Genomic DNA, 14,079 nt, shown 5'->3' with positions numbered 1-14,079 from the left:
ACCTTCATTATTCACCATGCAGAGCAGCAGGTGAACAATGATCATAGCCAACAATTTATTTGTGTTCACATTCTGAAATATCACAGGAGGAAACTTTGTTTTTAGCAATATAACTTGTGCAATTTTATTTTTACGACTGTTAAGCAACTAATTCAAGAAAGTATTTCCCAGTAACGTGTTTGCATCGTGACTTTCTTCCGATCGCCTCTTTAAACTCTACGAGCTCCTGCCTTTCATATTGTAGATGCAGATTACGTGACAGCATTTCGATTACGACACCAACTGTGTTCAACTGAATGAATTCTTTCTAAAGTAGCACCAGAAGGGGTAGACAGGTATGCCCATATATATAGGCTGAGCACACTATCCACTGGTTTCTTTAATACGTAGATCATTGTAATGCAATGAAACACTGCAGTTACTGTTATTGCACTTTTATTAAATTAGGTGACTTGAGAGAGAGAGAGAGAGAGAGAGAGAGAGAGAGAGAGAGAGATAAAAGTGGTCAAATCCAATGCACCAGAGGTCAAGAATCCTGACTTCTAGAATTTTCTAAAATCACTGTCTTATACTTCCCATAATGCAGCTTGACTAAACTGCTGTACATTTGTTATGTGCAAACTGAGATTACCCTGATGATATCAACAAGCAATGTTTGTCCAGACTTCAGAAAGTTGCTCTACAGCAACAGAGGACATCTCAAACATTTAGGTTTATTATTATGACTAATATCCAACTTTGAAGTATTTGTGGATATATATATACAGTATATGTTATTAGACACAGATGTCTATTTGACTCTAAATGGATCATAATTTACTAAATGAACATCATGCTGTACTGAAGAAGACTTGAAACTAGAGATTGAGACCATAAACTCATGTTTATAATGTTTACTTAAATCAAGAGAGAAGTAGAGTCATTTTCTCATAGACTTGTATACGATAACACTGCCAGAAGAGTCGCCCCCTGCTGGACAGTAGAGAAAATGCAGTTTAAGGCTGCAGTGTAGGTAGATATTAGGCATTGAGGCATCATATATACAGTATAAGGCTCCAGTTGAGTTTAGCATTAAGAAGCAACTTTAACTGGCATTTCTCTAAAATGCATCAAATGATTATTTCCAGGCTTAATCTGTACACCGCATATTAAGATCATGTGTTCAAAATGTTTTTTGTAGACAGCAGTCTAAAAGGCCCTACAGGGCTGTGCACCAGCTTCAGAGTGTAAAACAGTCTCGTAGGTTTAAAAACAACCATCCAGGTTCACATTCATAACTAATGCAATCAAAATTACATTTTGTAGTGGAATAAAAAAAAGCCAAAAATCAAGCACAGAGGACATCCGCTATAAAAGAGAATATTGTTTGCTGCAGATAAATCTATAGCTGCTTCATGGTGCTGATGCAGTCATGTACTGAAGGGGGCTCTTCCTGTCTGCGTCAGACTCGTATGGAGAGACCACAAGCTGCAGGTTGAGCTCTATACAGGAAACACCTAACACCCGACACTGTAACTGAGCTTTTTTGAATGACATTGATTCGGTTTCAGTTCGATATCATTTAAGATGTGACTAAATATAATATCATTATATCATATTAGAAAGGCTTGTCCTAAAATATTGAGTCTCATTGTGTTTTCTCACAAAAACATGCAGAACAAACGGTGAAAAATATTCCTGCTTTAAGGAAGTGGAATCCTGCGTGTCCTGCTTCCTGCTGAAGTTAAGTCTGTTATTGGTCTCCAGAGTTCAGTGTCCAAGGCTCGTCTCCGCTTCAGTCCACTTCGTCACACGCTTCCAAGACTCTGTGGTTGAAGTCCTCCGGCTGGTCGGCGTACACGTAGTGTCCGGCTCCACGGATCGTCTGATTCGAGACAGGAGGAAACATACAAAGAGAGGGGGTTTTAACCGCTGTTACAAAAAAGAAGATGGAGAGACATTTAAAAACATTTCCAGTAAAAGCTATCATGAACATCCAGAACAGGACGTAGAGGTAAAAAGCTAACGTTAGTCTATAAACCACCTACACCCCGGTCACATTTCACGACGCCACCACTAAGCTAAAGGAGGACTAGTGTTCTAGTGAGCACGTTTAGTCGTCTCATTTAGACAACCATCTTTTTCAAGCCTTATTTGGAGCCCGAAGTGTGATAATTCCGATTCATTTCTGGGTTTTAGGACTGCAGCACGCTACAGTCAGCTTTATAAGCCTATATCATCACCATTAACACTGCCTGAGGGCAGTACGGAGATTTATTATGCAGTAGTAGGAACCACAAGAGATTGGAAAATTGGAAAATATTATATATATAAGAATTGGGATTATTATTGATTTTTTTATTTTAAATACATTATTTTGTACATCTTAGCAATGCCCCTTATTCCTTTTCAACATTTGTTACTGTGAGCTTAGAGGTTCCTTTTGTATCTGGGTAATGGTCGTGTGGTGACATAATCTAAACTCAAGGTTTCCTCTGTAGGAATGACATTTTATACATGAATGCTTCTGAAGCCCTTGGATGCTGTTTATTGCTGTGCGTTCAGGTTTATTACTGGTGATAATTAGAATCCTCATCATTAAGAGCGGTGTGCTATGGTTGGGCGTCTCTCTGTTATTTATTCATAAGGCCCTTACTGTTTCACCCTCTTATATTACTTCCTTGCTCGTCTTAAATTCCTCTTTAAATGACTGTTGTTAGCCAGTGGTTATTAAATGGGAGTATATGACTATCTCAATAGTGCTGAGTCAGTGGGTTCAGTAAGGACTGCATGCAGCCATTTTAGAGTGTTATTTCTAGGATTTAAAGGGGAACACCACCTAAATTAAACCTAATTTCCCTCTTACCTGTCGTGCTATTTAACAATCTAGATTGTGATTTGCCTAGTTTTGCAAATTTCGGCCATAGAGATATCTGCCTTCTCCCCAATATATTGGGACTAGATGGCACTCGGCTTGTGGTGCTCGAGGCGCCAAAAAACCTCAACAGTGGTTTCTCTCTCCAGAAATCATGACCCGGTTACCCAGGATAAGACAGACCTTGTTGTGAGCACTTTCATGTAGGAACTATTTCACTGTAGTTGCAGGTAAGACCAAAAATATGTCTTTTTAAGAATTCCAATATTTGAAGTCGAAGGACAAGAAAACTTCAATCGACATGTGTGAACACGAGCTACTCTCTGTCATCAAGTATAAAGTATGGAGCTGTTCCATAGACAATAAATGGGAGATTGATTTTAATATCTTTCCCAATTGATTGTCTATGGAGCAGTACTAATTAGAATTTTAGCCCAAGTTTGGTTTGATTTGGCAGAGTTGGTTACGTGAAGTATTTTTTTAACTGTCTTAGACCATAGGTATAACACAGATGAATACAAATTTTAAAAAATGAAATAAAATGGGCCTAGTTCCCCTTAAACTTCCATGAAGATGACTTGAAAGTAACAGCCTGTACGTACAAAGCTGAAAGCGGCAAAGATAGCGATTTACAGTCTGACAGCAGTACAGTAGATGTGCGGCAGCTACGCGGGAGATTGAGTGAGGTTTTCTGAAGGCGTCTTTGTTCCAGCACATATGATATACTTAGGATCAAACACAGGTATTTCCCCCAGGAAACGTTCTGGTTTCCCTGGAAACACTGGGAAACTCATTTACCTTCTATGAAGTCTGATACATTCCAGTCGCTTCCGCCTCAATAATAACCTTGCAGATAAAGTCCATCAATAGAGTACAAATAAATACGCTGAATTAAAAAAAAAATAGGTAAAAGTGCATAAATTCCCCCCCTCTCTCTGAACTTACTGTGTTCTCCACACGAGAGTGTGGCCTCATGTCTTTGATGGTTCTTCCCGAGTTGCTGTCTATGCTGGATCGGGATCCGTAGATGATGGTGATGGGGATCTTGGGCTGAAGCTGGTCCATCCGTTGCAGCATCGGCCTCACAGCCCAGCCGTAGTTTACGGTCATATTCTTAAAGGCTGTTTCCCCACTGTAACGATGAAGAAGAAGAAGAAGAGGCATGACGTTAACGGATGACTGCAACGAGGGTAAAGAACAAATTGCTTTCATCGCGGTTATCAAGAAGAGCGGCCGTGGCGACGACTGACCTGGGGGTTTGCACGTTCAGGTGGTAGATGTACTCTGCCACCGTGTTGTCAGCGAACATGGAGGAGAACTTCCTCTTGAAGTCGGGCCTCAGAGTCTGGACCAGAGAGGGCCCTGCAGGGGCCACAGAGGACCCGCCCAAGTGTTAAAACCAAGCATGTAGCCATTAAGAAAGTAGGGCTGCTTCATTACATCGGACATGAGGAGGATCAGAGGGCACAAACGGAACAACGCTTTCACTTGACAAAGACATCATGTGCTCATCATGTGACTAGTTTTTAATTAGTAGTTGAACTAGTTTTCTTTATATTAAGAAAAAAAATGTATAAGAAATACTCAAAGATGCTCACAGCTATAATAACATTAGCAAACCGTATTAACAATGCCCTCTTTTCTCTTTACAGAGCCTCGATTCAACCCTATAATCACATTATTATTCATTCATTTAATGCATTCGTACTGCATACATTTTCATATTTCCTCTCTGTATGCTATAGATGCTCTGCTACTCTTTAATAAACCCTGCATTCATATTCTCCTTATTTTCATCAGTAAGGGTTCCATCTGATCTCATTGATTTACCGAGTGGTCCAACCAGTCTCAGGCCAGCCAGCGGGTTGAAGGGACTGAACATGGCTCCGAGGGCTTTGATCCACACCGGGATGGGACGGTCTGCCTCCACTGTGTCCGGGATCTCAGGGAAACCCCAGGGCTCCACCAGCACGATGTGCTTTACTCTGTAGGCCGGAGACAAAGACGGTAAACACACCTTCACCTGCTAGTGGGTCTATTTCATGTTTGGTTTTTACAGACCCTTATATATCTTAACATGACTGACTGCCATAACATTACACTTTAATATTCATTTAATATTAATCAGTCCTGATCATGACTACCAAATATTCATTAATTTGCAGAATGTTAACCCTTAAAATGTAGTTTGTTTACATAATGCCCCTGTTGTTATAAACAACAAAAAAACATTATTATTATTTTCTTTATACTTTTGAATACTTACTTTTTTTAATTTACATTTTGGGATACGTCAATGATTAGCAACAACATTGATTTTAATGCCCTTTTTTGTTATTATTTTTTCCCTCCACAGTGTTTAATTTTTCTTTTCACCAACATCAGTCATTCATTCATTTTCTGAATTGTAAAGCTTTAAAATGAGCACTATAGGAATTCAGAGCACATATATGATTGAGGGATATCCTCCACACAGCTCTCAATATGGCGACGGCTCAGCCGGCCGCTAGCAGCTAGCAGCTAACAGCATGAACATTGCAAACAACAGCAACAGAGCAGACAGAAGTAAAAAGTGTTTAGCAAAGCAGGTAAAGAGCAAAGTCCTTCTATCTTGACCCATACATCCACCCTATGAGGACTTCCTCGCTCTATAGACTATGTCACCTGACCTCCTTTACCCCCGCCATGTCGAGAGTCATAGGTTTAAGTGGGCCACTAACCAAGCTGACGAATTTGACAAGCTGGGGGTGTGTACAGGCCGGTTTTCCCATGTTGTCTTCGAGACACTTTCTATCCCTATTTGCAGTTTTACTTCCAGGTAAAGTGGTTTGGATCATTCGGCTACACTCATGGGTCGTTCACAGACAGGTGGTCTCACCAGCAGACTTCTGTTTCTCGCCCTGTCTGACTTTGCCGTAGCGATGTCGCCATGCTCTTAAATCTAAGCAATTACTTTGGTGAATACAATGCTATCAAAACCAACAGCTATGAAGATAAGTTGGCATAAACCAGAAACACTGTATATTTTAAGAATGAACGGCGGTGTTTTGTCTTAGAACTTAAAACCCTTTCACAGTGTGTTTTCAGTTAATGAAAGTTAATCGTAAACATTTTCGGTCGCCTAAAAATGTATTTTTCAGCGTTGTACTTAGCGCCACCATTTCGTGTCACTTCTGGTTGCAAAAAAACAAGATGGCGACGGCCAAAATGACGAACTTGAGGCTTCAAAACCCCAAACCAATGGGTGACGTCACATTGACTACGTCCACTTCTTATACACAGGCTATGGGACACACTGCCCATTCATCAGAAACAATCCAAAATCCATGGCAACTGCATCACATGGTCTAACAATACACACAGTACAAATGATCTCTGGGCCCTCAATTTGTAAGCTATCATGTTGTCCTTTAAGTAAACAGCCATAGCATGAACAATGAGCACAGTTCAGCCTTAATAGGGACACACAGTATGTCCCCGGTTGAACGTAAAGGCTATTTGGAACACTGAGATAACAGAAAGGGGACAGGAAGAGGGATTTTCTTTTCTGAAGCATTACTGATGAAGGAGGGCGATAAGAGATTGAGGACATTTTATCAGTCGTCCCGAGAGGAGAGCCAGGGCGCCTGCTGGAAGCTTAGAGCTGGAGAAGCGACGAGGCGAGATGATTCGGGGGAGATACAGTCTAGTGGCAGGAGAGAGGCTCGGAGGACACTGCTGCTATCGCAGGCACACCGCTACAACTATATCCTAATCACATGCTGGCTATACGGCTAAGTTAAGAGTCATGTTTCTCCATCTGCCTCTTTGTTCTTCAAGTCATGATTAAAGGATAATCCTGCTGTATTACGACTTTGGTCTTTGGTCAAAACAATGTCCACTCAAGGTCCACTTACTCACTTATTGTGTTTCACTCGGCCTTCTTTAGCCGATTAAACCTGCGTTAACTTTGGGCCGGACAGATAAACAACGAGCCGAAGCCGAGCAGAGCTGGAGGGGGAAATTCTCTGTAGCTTCTTCGCTATTAGCAACACCTTTTATTTTGTCATGTGCATGTTCATAATTTCCGTTATAATAATTTTGCCTCCATCACCCACTCGTGCATCTAACAATTAATTTAAGGAGCAACAGTTCCAATGGTCCTATACATTGTCCATCATACTCTCACCTGTAAGATTAATCTAATATAACAGCCTAGCTCAAGTTCCTGTCGAGATTCTGATCATAACTTGAAATATTACAAAAACCTGCCGTCCGTCACCACTCAGTGTCGCTCATAAATGTTTCACATTGAACTACAGCGTTGCTTTGCCCACGGTGGAACTCTTATCACACCAAATGCGCCTCATATCAACAAGATCAGCACCGAAGAATAAAAGATCCTTTTCAATGAAAAGCAGGCAAACGTTACGATGAGAGGAGTCCCATAATCTGAACCCACCTGCCAGGGTATTTGATAGAGTACGACACAGCCAGGAATCCTCCCAGGTTGTGTCCCAGCAGTATCATGGACTCAAGACCCACTTTGGCCCTCCACTGCTCTATAGACTCCACAAACTGGTCCTCTGCCTCGTGGGCGTCCGTGGAGAACAGGGGCCTGCTGCTCTGTCCGAAGCCCAGCAGGTCCACGGCGAAGACGGGCCGACGCTGGGAGAGCGCGTCCAGGTTCTGAGCCCAAAGGCCCACGCCACCTCCGAACCCATGGAGCAGTACCATGGGGGTTTTGTCTTTGACGCGTTCATCGCTGATGGTCAGGGTCCACAGCAGGCTGCCGTTGGAGACGGGGACGTGCTGTTTGGAGAAAGGGCTTTCTACACCTGAAGAGAAAGCAAACAGCAGGGAAGGAGAGGGATGTAGAGCTGAAACAGAACGGCAAAAGAATGGTGGGAATTCTTCTTTTAACTGAAAGGGAAGAAATGAAATAGGTCAAAGATACAGTTTCACTGCCTCACTCTTATGTCATTTGTGTTTACTCCTGCTAGTTGGTCGATTTGACCATCTTGTGGTCAAAGTGGCATCTTGTTTGAGTATGATGGTTAGGCCCAGGACCCGTACCAGACCACAGTGCATTGGTGTACTTTTAAACCCATGAGAGAAAAATGGGTTCCGAAGGGCTGACGTCCTGCTTCATCCAAAGAACCCTTTTTGGAAGAAAGACTCCTTTAAGGATTGTTTAAAACATGGATGTTAATAGATCCTCCAGACCCAAACACTCCCAGAAACTGTGATTGTGAACCATGAATGTTGGAGGTTCGCACTGCACCACATCAGCCCCACCCCTTTAGGAGCCAAATGAGGAACCCTAGGTGGGTTCTTGAGGGGAAACCCTTGGCCTATATAAGAGTTGGGTTCTCGGTAGAACCCGCTGTGAACCTTTACAAGAGGTTCTTCTAAGAACCAAAAAGGGCTCACCTATGGGGACAAGCCGAAGAACTTGGTTCTAGTAAGGCCCTTTGCATGACGGTAGGACTGGGCAATATGGCTAAAAGAGCGCTGTTTAGATTTTTAAGACAATTTAAGATAAACAATTTTAATCACTATTTGTTTGTATGTTGAAAATGGCTGAAGAAAGGGATTTTTGTTATCCAAGCAAAAATAAATAAAAGAATAATTTACGCAAACCAGGTGATTATAACAAACATTTCATTCACGCAGTATTTTATGGTGGAAAATGTATATTTTGTCTTACACAACAAACTGCTATGCGTGACACGCCCTCGTCTCTGCTGAAATTATGTCCAGTATGTACAGAAAAGGTTAACGGTAAAAATGAAGCTTGTACCATGCAATCATTACTCTTTCAATGAATAAAGCGCCCACGTTTTTGACGGACACACGTGGGAACTAAAAGCCAGAGAAGCTGATCCTTACATCGCAGCATCATGTCCTCTGCAGTCTGCAGCTGGATCTGAGAGGTGGGACACCATGACGGCAGCCAGCTGGGGATCCAGCACCACCTACACGGACAGAAAAAAACAACTCAACTTCAAATAATTATGGTGACTACGCTTAAAGGATTCAGACCGAAGCCGAGATATATAACATCATAAGGCAATAAGTTTATTAAAAAGAGCATCCATGAGGACTGAATGTGAGCATTTATTGTGTTTAGGAGCGATCTGCTCTGGTCAGCTGTGTCGGATCATCTCTGCATCAGCTGCTCGGTGAGTAAAGAGGAAGGTACTTCCCTAACTTCATAGGCAGGCTCTGCTGACGCAGTGTGGTTTAGGGGACAGGACATTAAAGAGAGCAAGGCTGTGACAAAAACACTGATTATTATCTAGTTCATGAAGTAGTTATTTTTATGTGTTAGGTCATCTAGCTACAGAGTTTGGTAACCCCTGTGTGACGATGTGTGGACATGCCAAAATAAAGTTTCTGCAGAGGAAACGAACGAAGAAAATAGCAGAAGTTCAACCAGATCCAGACACTCCTCATACGTGACTCCATTGTCTCCAGTCAGTCCAGCTGACTTATTTGAGGAGTTGGGAGTGAGAACGGGCTGGTTTTCTCATGTTGTTTTTGAGAGATTTTGCATCCCGATTATCTATTTTACCTCCAGGTTAAGTGGTCCACACTCCACGTACATTATTTCTTTGTGTATGGCCTTGTTTGACGTTGCAAGATAATTGTTCTTTATGTGCAGAATTGTGTCGTAACACAACGACCAGTACAGTTGTTAGTTGAGAGGCTTCTTTTGTCTACCTTCATAAATACTGGGATGGCCAAAATATTAGAAAACACCTGTCAGTGTAATGCAATACAATTTGGCAGCACCACACACACACCAGCCTCCAAAGGGAGCAGTTTCAACCAGAAATCTCCCCTCTTGTTTATTAATCTGCGGATGCTCCGGTTCAAAATGAGACCAAACTGTTCGATGAATGTCACTTTTTGAACCACGACAATAATGTGGCCCGCGATAGACTAAAGTAAGGCTTGTTCTTAGCCTAGCTCATCGCTGGAAATGCCTTTTGCCACTGAAGCAGTTGCCGATCACTTGCTGCGCCTACCGGCCGGTTAAGAGGAGCAGGGACTCTGCATTCAATGACAGTTAAAACAGTCAATTGAGTGTGAATCACCGCAACTACGAGAAATCCTTGAGCATACGGTCATAAATGAGCACAGTAAAGATGAGGCTGATAGCGGGGGACAGCGGTATGTAAGATAAGCCGTGGACAGACAGACAGATACGCACGAGAGCGAACGCATGATCTCCCTACCGCCTTTCACTCTGGCAGAGAAAATAAAAAACTGCATTATTTATAATCGTTATGAAACTAGGATTTAATTCAGGGATGTTGTATTAAACTGATCTAATTTTAGCTATTACATTGTATTTAATTATAATGTTTGCCAACTGCTGGAAAGTTGGAAAGTGCATCCAGTAAGACTAAAACCAACTAGTTAATTAAAACAACGTTACAGGAGCGAGTGATAGACACTGTAAGTGTGGGAACACACCCCATACAGACATGATTTCAGAAATGTAAGAATGTTTACATGGAATAATAATTTGTGTCTGATATTTAACAACCACAAGAAAAACACATCTCTAAGCAGAAACAATGTTGCATCTTAAACAGTCTTGTGATGATTTAAGAGGGCCACGCCACATGCCTGCTTCGTTATGTGGATGGGTGGGTAAAAACAACAACAACAAAAACAGACTTACTTTATTGTGGTGTCCACGTAGCCCCACACGCTGCTGACCAGACTGTGGGCACCAACAACAGACATCATTCTCTGGAGAACCCTGAAGCCAGAACGAAATGAAACAAAAAGTGTTTGTTGCCCGGTGAGATAGTGGTCACGGTACAGCTGATGATGGCTGTCAGTAGGGTGGCGCGCGTAACGCTATTCAATGCGCTGTCGGGACGACATTCAAACCGTGCCATCTTTTCTAAACCATCAGTGGTGACGTTACTCTGGTAACTTTGAGGTCTGTTCGACAAAGTACTACCAACAGCATGGATACACCTCGGGGCACCATGTTTTGTTTGTTTACCTGAACTTCAGCCTGACTTTTGACAACAACATGCTGTTATTTGCCTGTGTTACACAGACACGTATGCGACGGATTCAATATGAATCGTTCAATATATTTGACAAACATTGACGCGAGTTGGGTCGGAGGAAAACACTCACCCGCTGTTCGCTGCTGTCACCGCTTGCTCGGCCATACTGTAACTCTCGCGGTCACGTGGCGCGAGCGACTCTGACGTAGCCTCGATATGATCTAATACGTTTGCTTCGTTGGTCGAGATAACTCCGCCGAGCGGTGCCTTCCGCGGCTCAATTCCGCGACGCCCGTGCGTCACGCTTCTGCCCCCGCTCATCGCGGCGCTTCTTTTCTCACACTGTAACGCAAAACGAGCGCACCCGGCTTCAGAGCGTGAGACACTCCGGAACTGGCTTTTCCAAACATTCCCTAAACACTGCTGCTGCTCGTTTGGTGGGAAGTGAATGGGGGGCAGATAGAACTGCTTTGAAAGCCATATACAGTGGATTAATTAGATCTACATTAGATTATGGGTGTGTGGTGTATGGATCAGCAGCAAGCACATCTCTTAAAAAACTGGATATTATTCAATATCAGGCATTAAGAATATGCACCGGTGCCTTTAAAACAACCCCAACGGCTGCATTACAGGTGGAAATGGGTGAAATGCCGCTAGAACTACGAAGAACACAGTTAGCATTGAGTTATTGGGCAAATCTACAGGGACACAGTGAAGAACATCCAACACAGGGAACGTTAGAACCTTGCTGGGAAAAGGAGAAGCGGGAGACAAGAAGCTTTGGCTGGACAGAAAGCAACAGAACTTGGCATAGCTAAATTAAACATCAGTCCAACAGTCCCATTACCAACAATAGCACCGTGGATACTTCCTGATGCAACAGTAGATTTTACGTTATTAAAAAAGAAGAACAAGGGTAGAGAGGATCATTTCAATTGGCATACAATACAGGCACATATCGACAGTTACCACAGTTTTATCCAGGTTTTTACAGATGCATCAAAGGTAGGAGTGGCGTTTATTGTCCCAGAATTTAATATTAAAATAGGTAAAATGATCACTGAGGAACTATCAGTGTACACAGGGGAAATGCTGGCAATAATGTCAGCACTACAGTGGATAGAGGACACAAGACCATTGAGGGCAATCATTTGTTCAGATTCAAGTTCGTCATTAGCCAGCTTACAGAACAGCCTTTCAGACAGTAGACCAGACATCCTTATAGAAATACAACAGACATTATACAGAATTCAAATGATGGGTCTGACAGTCATATTCCTATGGGTACCAGCACATGTTGGGGTCATAGGAAATGAGATGGCAGATAAAGCTGCAAAAGAGGCCACAAAAAATAGTTGTATTAATGTTGCAGTCAGCTTCAGTAAATCAGAAACAAAAAGTATCATTAAACAGAGGTTGAAGGAAAGGTGGCAGGAATGGGAAGAAGACAGGAAAGGACGATGGTTTTACCGAGTTCAGAGGAAAGTGGGAGAAATGAGATGTGCAGGAAGGAACAGGAGAGAGGAAACGGTGATATCAAGGCTTAGATTTGGTCATACAGGCCTAAACGGTATGCTTAAAAAAATAGGTAAACAGGAAAATGTGACTATTGTGAGCAAGAGGAAACAATAGAGCATGTAATTGTACAATGTCAGAAATATGAGCAGGAAAGAGGGCAGCTGATTGGAGATCTCGGCAAGATGAAGGTACGGTTGGATATAGTGGATATTCTGCAAAAGAGCTCAAAAAGTGAGTGTTATCAAGTATTATTTCAATATCTTAGATTAATTAATATTATTACGAAAATATAAGCTCGTTGTTTTGTTTTGTTTCTTTTTTCTTTTCCTTTTGAATTTAATTGTGTATGTAAGTAGCCTGTTAGACATCCTGATCCACACTCCATACCAGTTGGTGGCGGTAATGTACTAATTCATTGTTTGCCAACCGCCAATAAACCTCAAACAAGAAGAAGAAGAAGAAGAAGAGAAGACTGCTGCTGCTCAGCAGAGGAGAGGACCTGGTAAATTGCGAGATAAATGCAAAAAAAATGTCTTCAACGTAACATAGATTATTTAGTACGATCTGACAGCTTTTGGTTCACTAACATGTTATGTGTGAAACCGTTACCGTACGTATGTCTTCTTCAATTAAGTACTAGCGTTTCAAAGCCATTGATAGCTTTACAAACACACATAAGTTCACTCCCGTTTTTAATATGTTCTAATGTAACATACAAAGGTAGAAGTATTGACAGTCTAACGAGAAACGCAGGCTTTGTATTTATTTCATTATAAACCATATAAGCTACAGTGGGATTCAAGGGGCTTCTAATATAATTAGCATATGTGAACATAAATATCGTACTTTGCAAAGTCAAGGTAAATCATGTTGATTGGACTTATCATAGCATGAAAAAGCACAGGTGTAATTGATTAAGTTCCATAAATGACCCATGGCTCCATTGCATATACAGTATAGTTGTCCATCTCACTGAAGAGTGCATGGCACAATGGATGTGATTATTACTCCCAAAAAATCTTCTTTACAACCACACTTAAACAATTGCTCCTCTTTGGTTTGGTAGTTCCAGTTGTAGCCTATGGGATCATGGGAAAGCTAAATATGTATATCTCTGTAAAATCAGTTTGTAAAGTCTTAAATGTGAGCGCGCGTCGTGATTGATTTCGACATCACGTCCACATCGATACCAGAGCTGCTGTCACGTCGGTGGGCGCGACCGAGCCTGCTGCGCCGCTTGTGACGTGGAACTTCTTAACTTACTCCAGTCTACCGGGCGCAGCAGCCTCCAGACTCCCAAAAACGAACTACACACAGTCATATGTTGTTTCTAATCTAATCTGACGGTTCACAGATCAGCCCCGAGGCTGGAACAGAGCCCATTTCCTTCGCAGACACACATCCGGGTGAGTACCGAGATGTTTTAGCTCTGGAGCAGTCTGTGTCACTAACGCAGACTTGTACTGGAGCAGTCTGTGTCACTAACGCAGACTTGTACTGGAGCAGTCTGCAATTTCCAACGCTGCTTTTCCACACTAACGTCACCAGCCCTCCCTTTTTCTGCCTCAGCTGTTTCTGTCAGTGAGCTGCAGGCTCTCTGTCTTCCGTTCTCCCTTCACTGTGTGTGGGTGTGGAATAGATCCAGTCACCCCGTGCAGTAGATCATAGTAGTCACACCTTGTGTAA

At 42.3% G+C, this 14,079-nt stretch overlaps 2 protein-coding genes across 6 annotated transcripts in view; one reads left to right on the top strand and one right to left on the bottom strand.

Moving 5' to 3' along the window:
- Nucleotides 1-864: 864 nt before the first annotated feature.
- Nucleotides 865-11,078, bottom strand: abhd5a (abhydrolase domain containing 5, lysophosphatidic acid acyltransferase a). Of its 2 annotated transcripts, XM_076096486.1 has the most exons (8): nt 11,003-11,078; nt 10,530-10,610; nt 8,726-8,811; nt 7,296-7,671; nt 4,685-4,839; nt 4,105-4,216; nt 3,800-3,986; nt 865-1,864 (listed from the first exon to the last, which is right to left on the bottom strand). In XM_076096486.1, the coding sequence occupies exons 1-8, from the start codon at nt 11,035-11,037 to the stop codon at nt 1,775-1,777; spliced, it is 1,122 nt and encodes a 373-aa protein (XP_075952601.1). In that variant the 5' UTR covers nt 11,038-11,078; the 3' UTR covers nt 865-1,774. The 2 variants fall into 2 exon arrangements, with proteins under 2 accessions (XP_075952601.1, XP_075952602.1); XM_076096487.1 differs by lacking the exons at nt 8,726-8,811; nt 10,530-10,610; nt 11,003-11,078 and adding an exon at nt 8,637-8,654 and having other exon boundaries at nt 7,296-7,756.
- A 1,756-nt stretch (nt 11,079-12,834) lies between these two features.
- The window catches only part of ano10a (anoctamin 10a), a 40,614-nt gene continuing 39,369 nt past the window's right edge, over nt 12,835-14,079 (top strand). For 3 of the 4 annotated variants that reach the window (XM_076096576.1, XM_076096577.1, XM_076096574.1), the window contains exons 1-2: nt 12,841-12,895; nt 13,748-13,799. The gene's annotated coding sequence lies outside the window, so the exon portion shown is untranslated. Of the gene's footprint in view, nt 12,896-13,747; nt 13,800-14,079 lie in introns of all 4 variants that reach the window. The other variant, XM_076096575.1, reaches the window with a different exon arrangement.

This window comes from Anarhichas minor, unplaced genomic scaffold (genome assembly GCF_050575085.1).
Source record: "Anarhichas minor isolate MPS153535 unplaced genomic scaffold, ASM5057508v1 ptg000022l, whole genome shotgun sequence".
NCBI classification, from domain to species: domain Eukaryota; kingdom Metazoa; phylum Chordata; class Actinopteri; order Perciformes; family Anarhichadidae; genus Anarhichas; species Anarhichas minor.
The sequence above is the reverse complement of the archived record's forward strand: the minus strand, read 5'-3'. Positions and strand labels throughout refer to the sequence as shown.

What these genes read in the sequence shown, in the direction of transcription:
- abhd5a (XM_076096486.1), bottom strand. Translation starts at nt 11,037, where the DNA reads ATGGCCGAGCAAGCGGTGACAGCAGCGAACAGCGG. An exon ending in TCTATCAAATACCCTGGCAG is followed by an intron (nt 4,840 to 7,295) that starts GTGGGTTCAGAT and finishes TCCGGCCTACAG; the next exon opens with AGTAAAGCACATCGTGCTGG. An exon ending in ACTCTCGTGTGGAGAACACA is followed by an intron (nt 1,865 to 3,799) that starts GTAAGTTCAGAG and finishes GTCTCGAATCAG; the next exon opens with ACGATCCGTGGAGCCGGACA.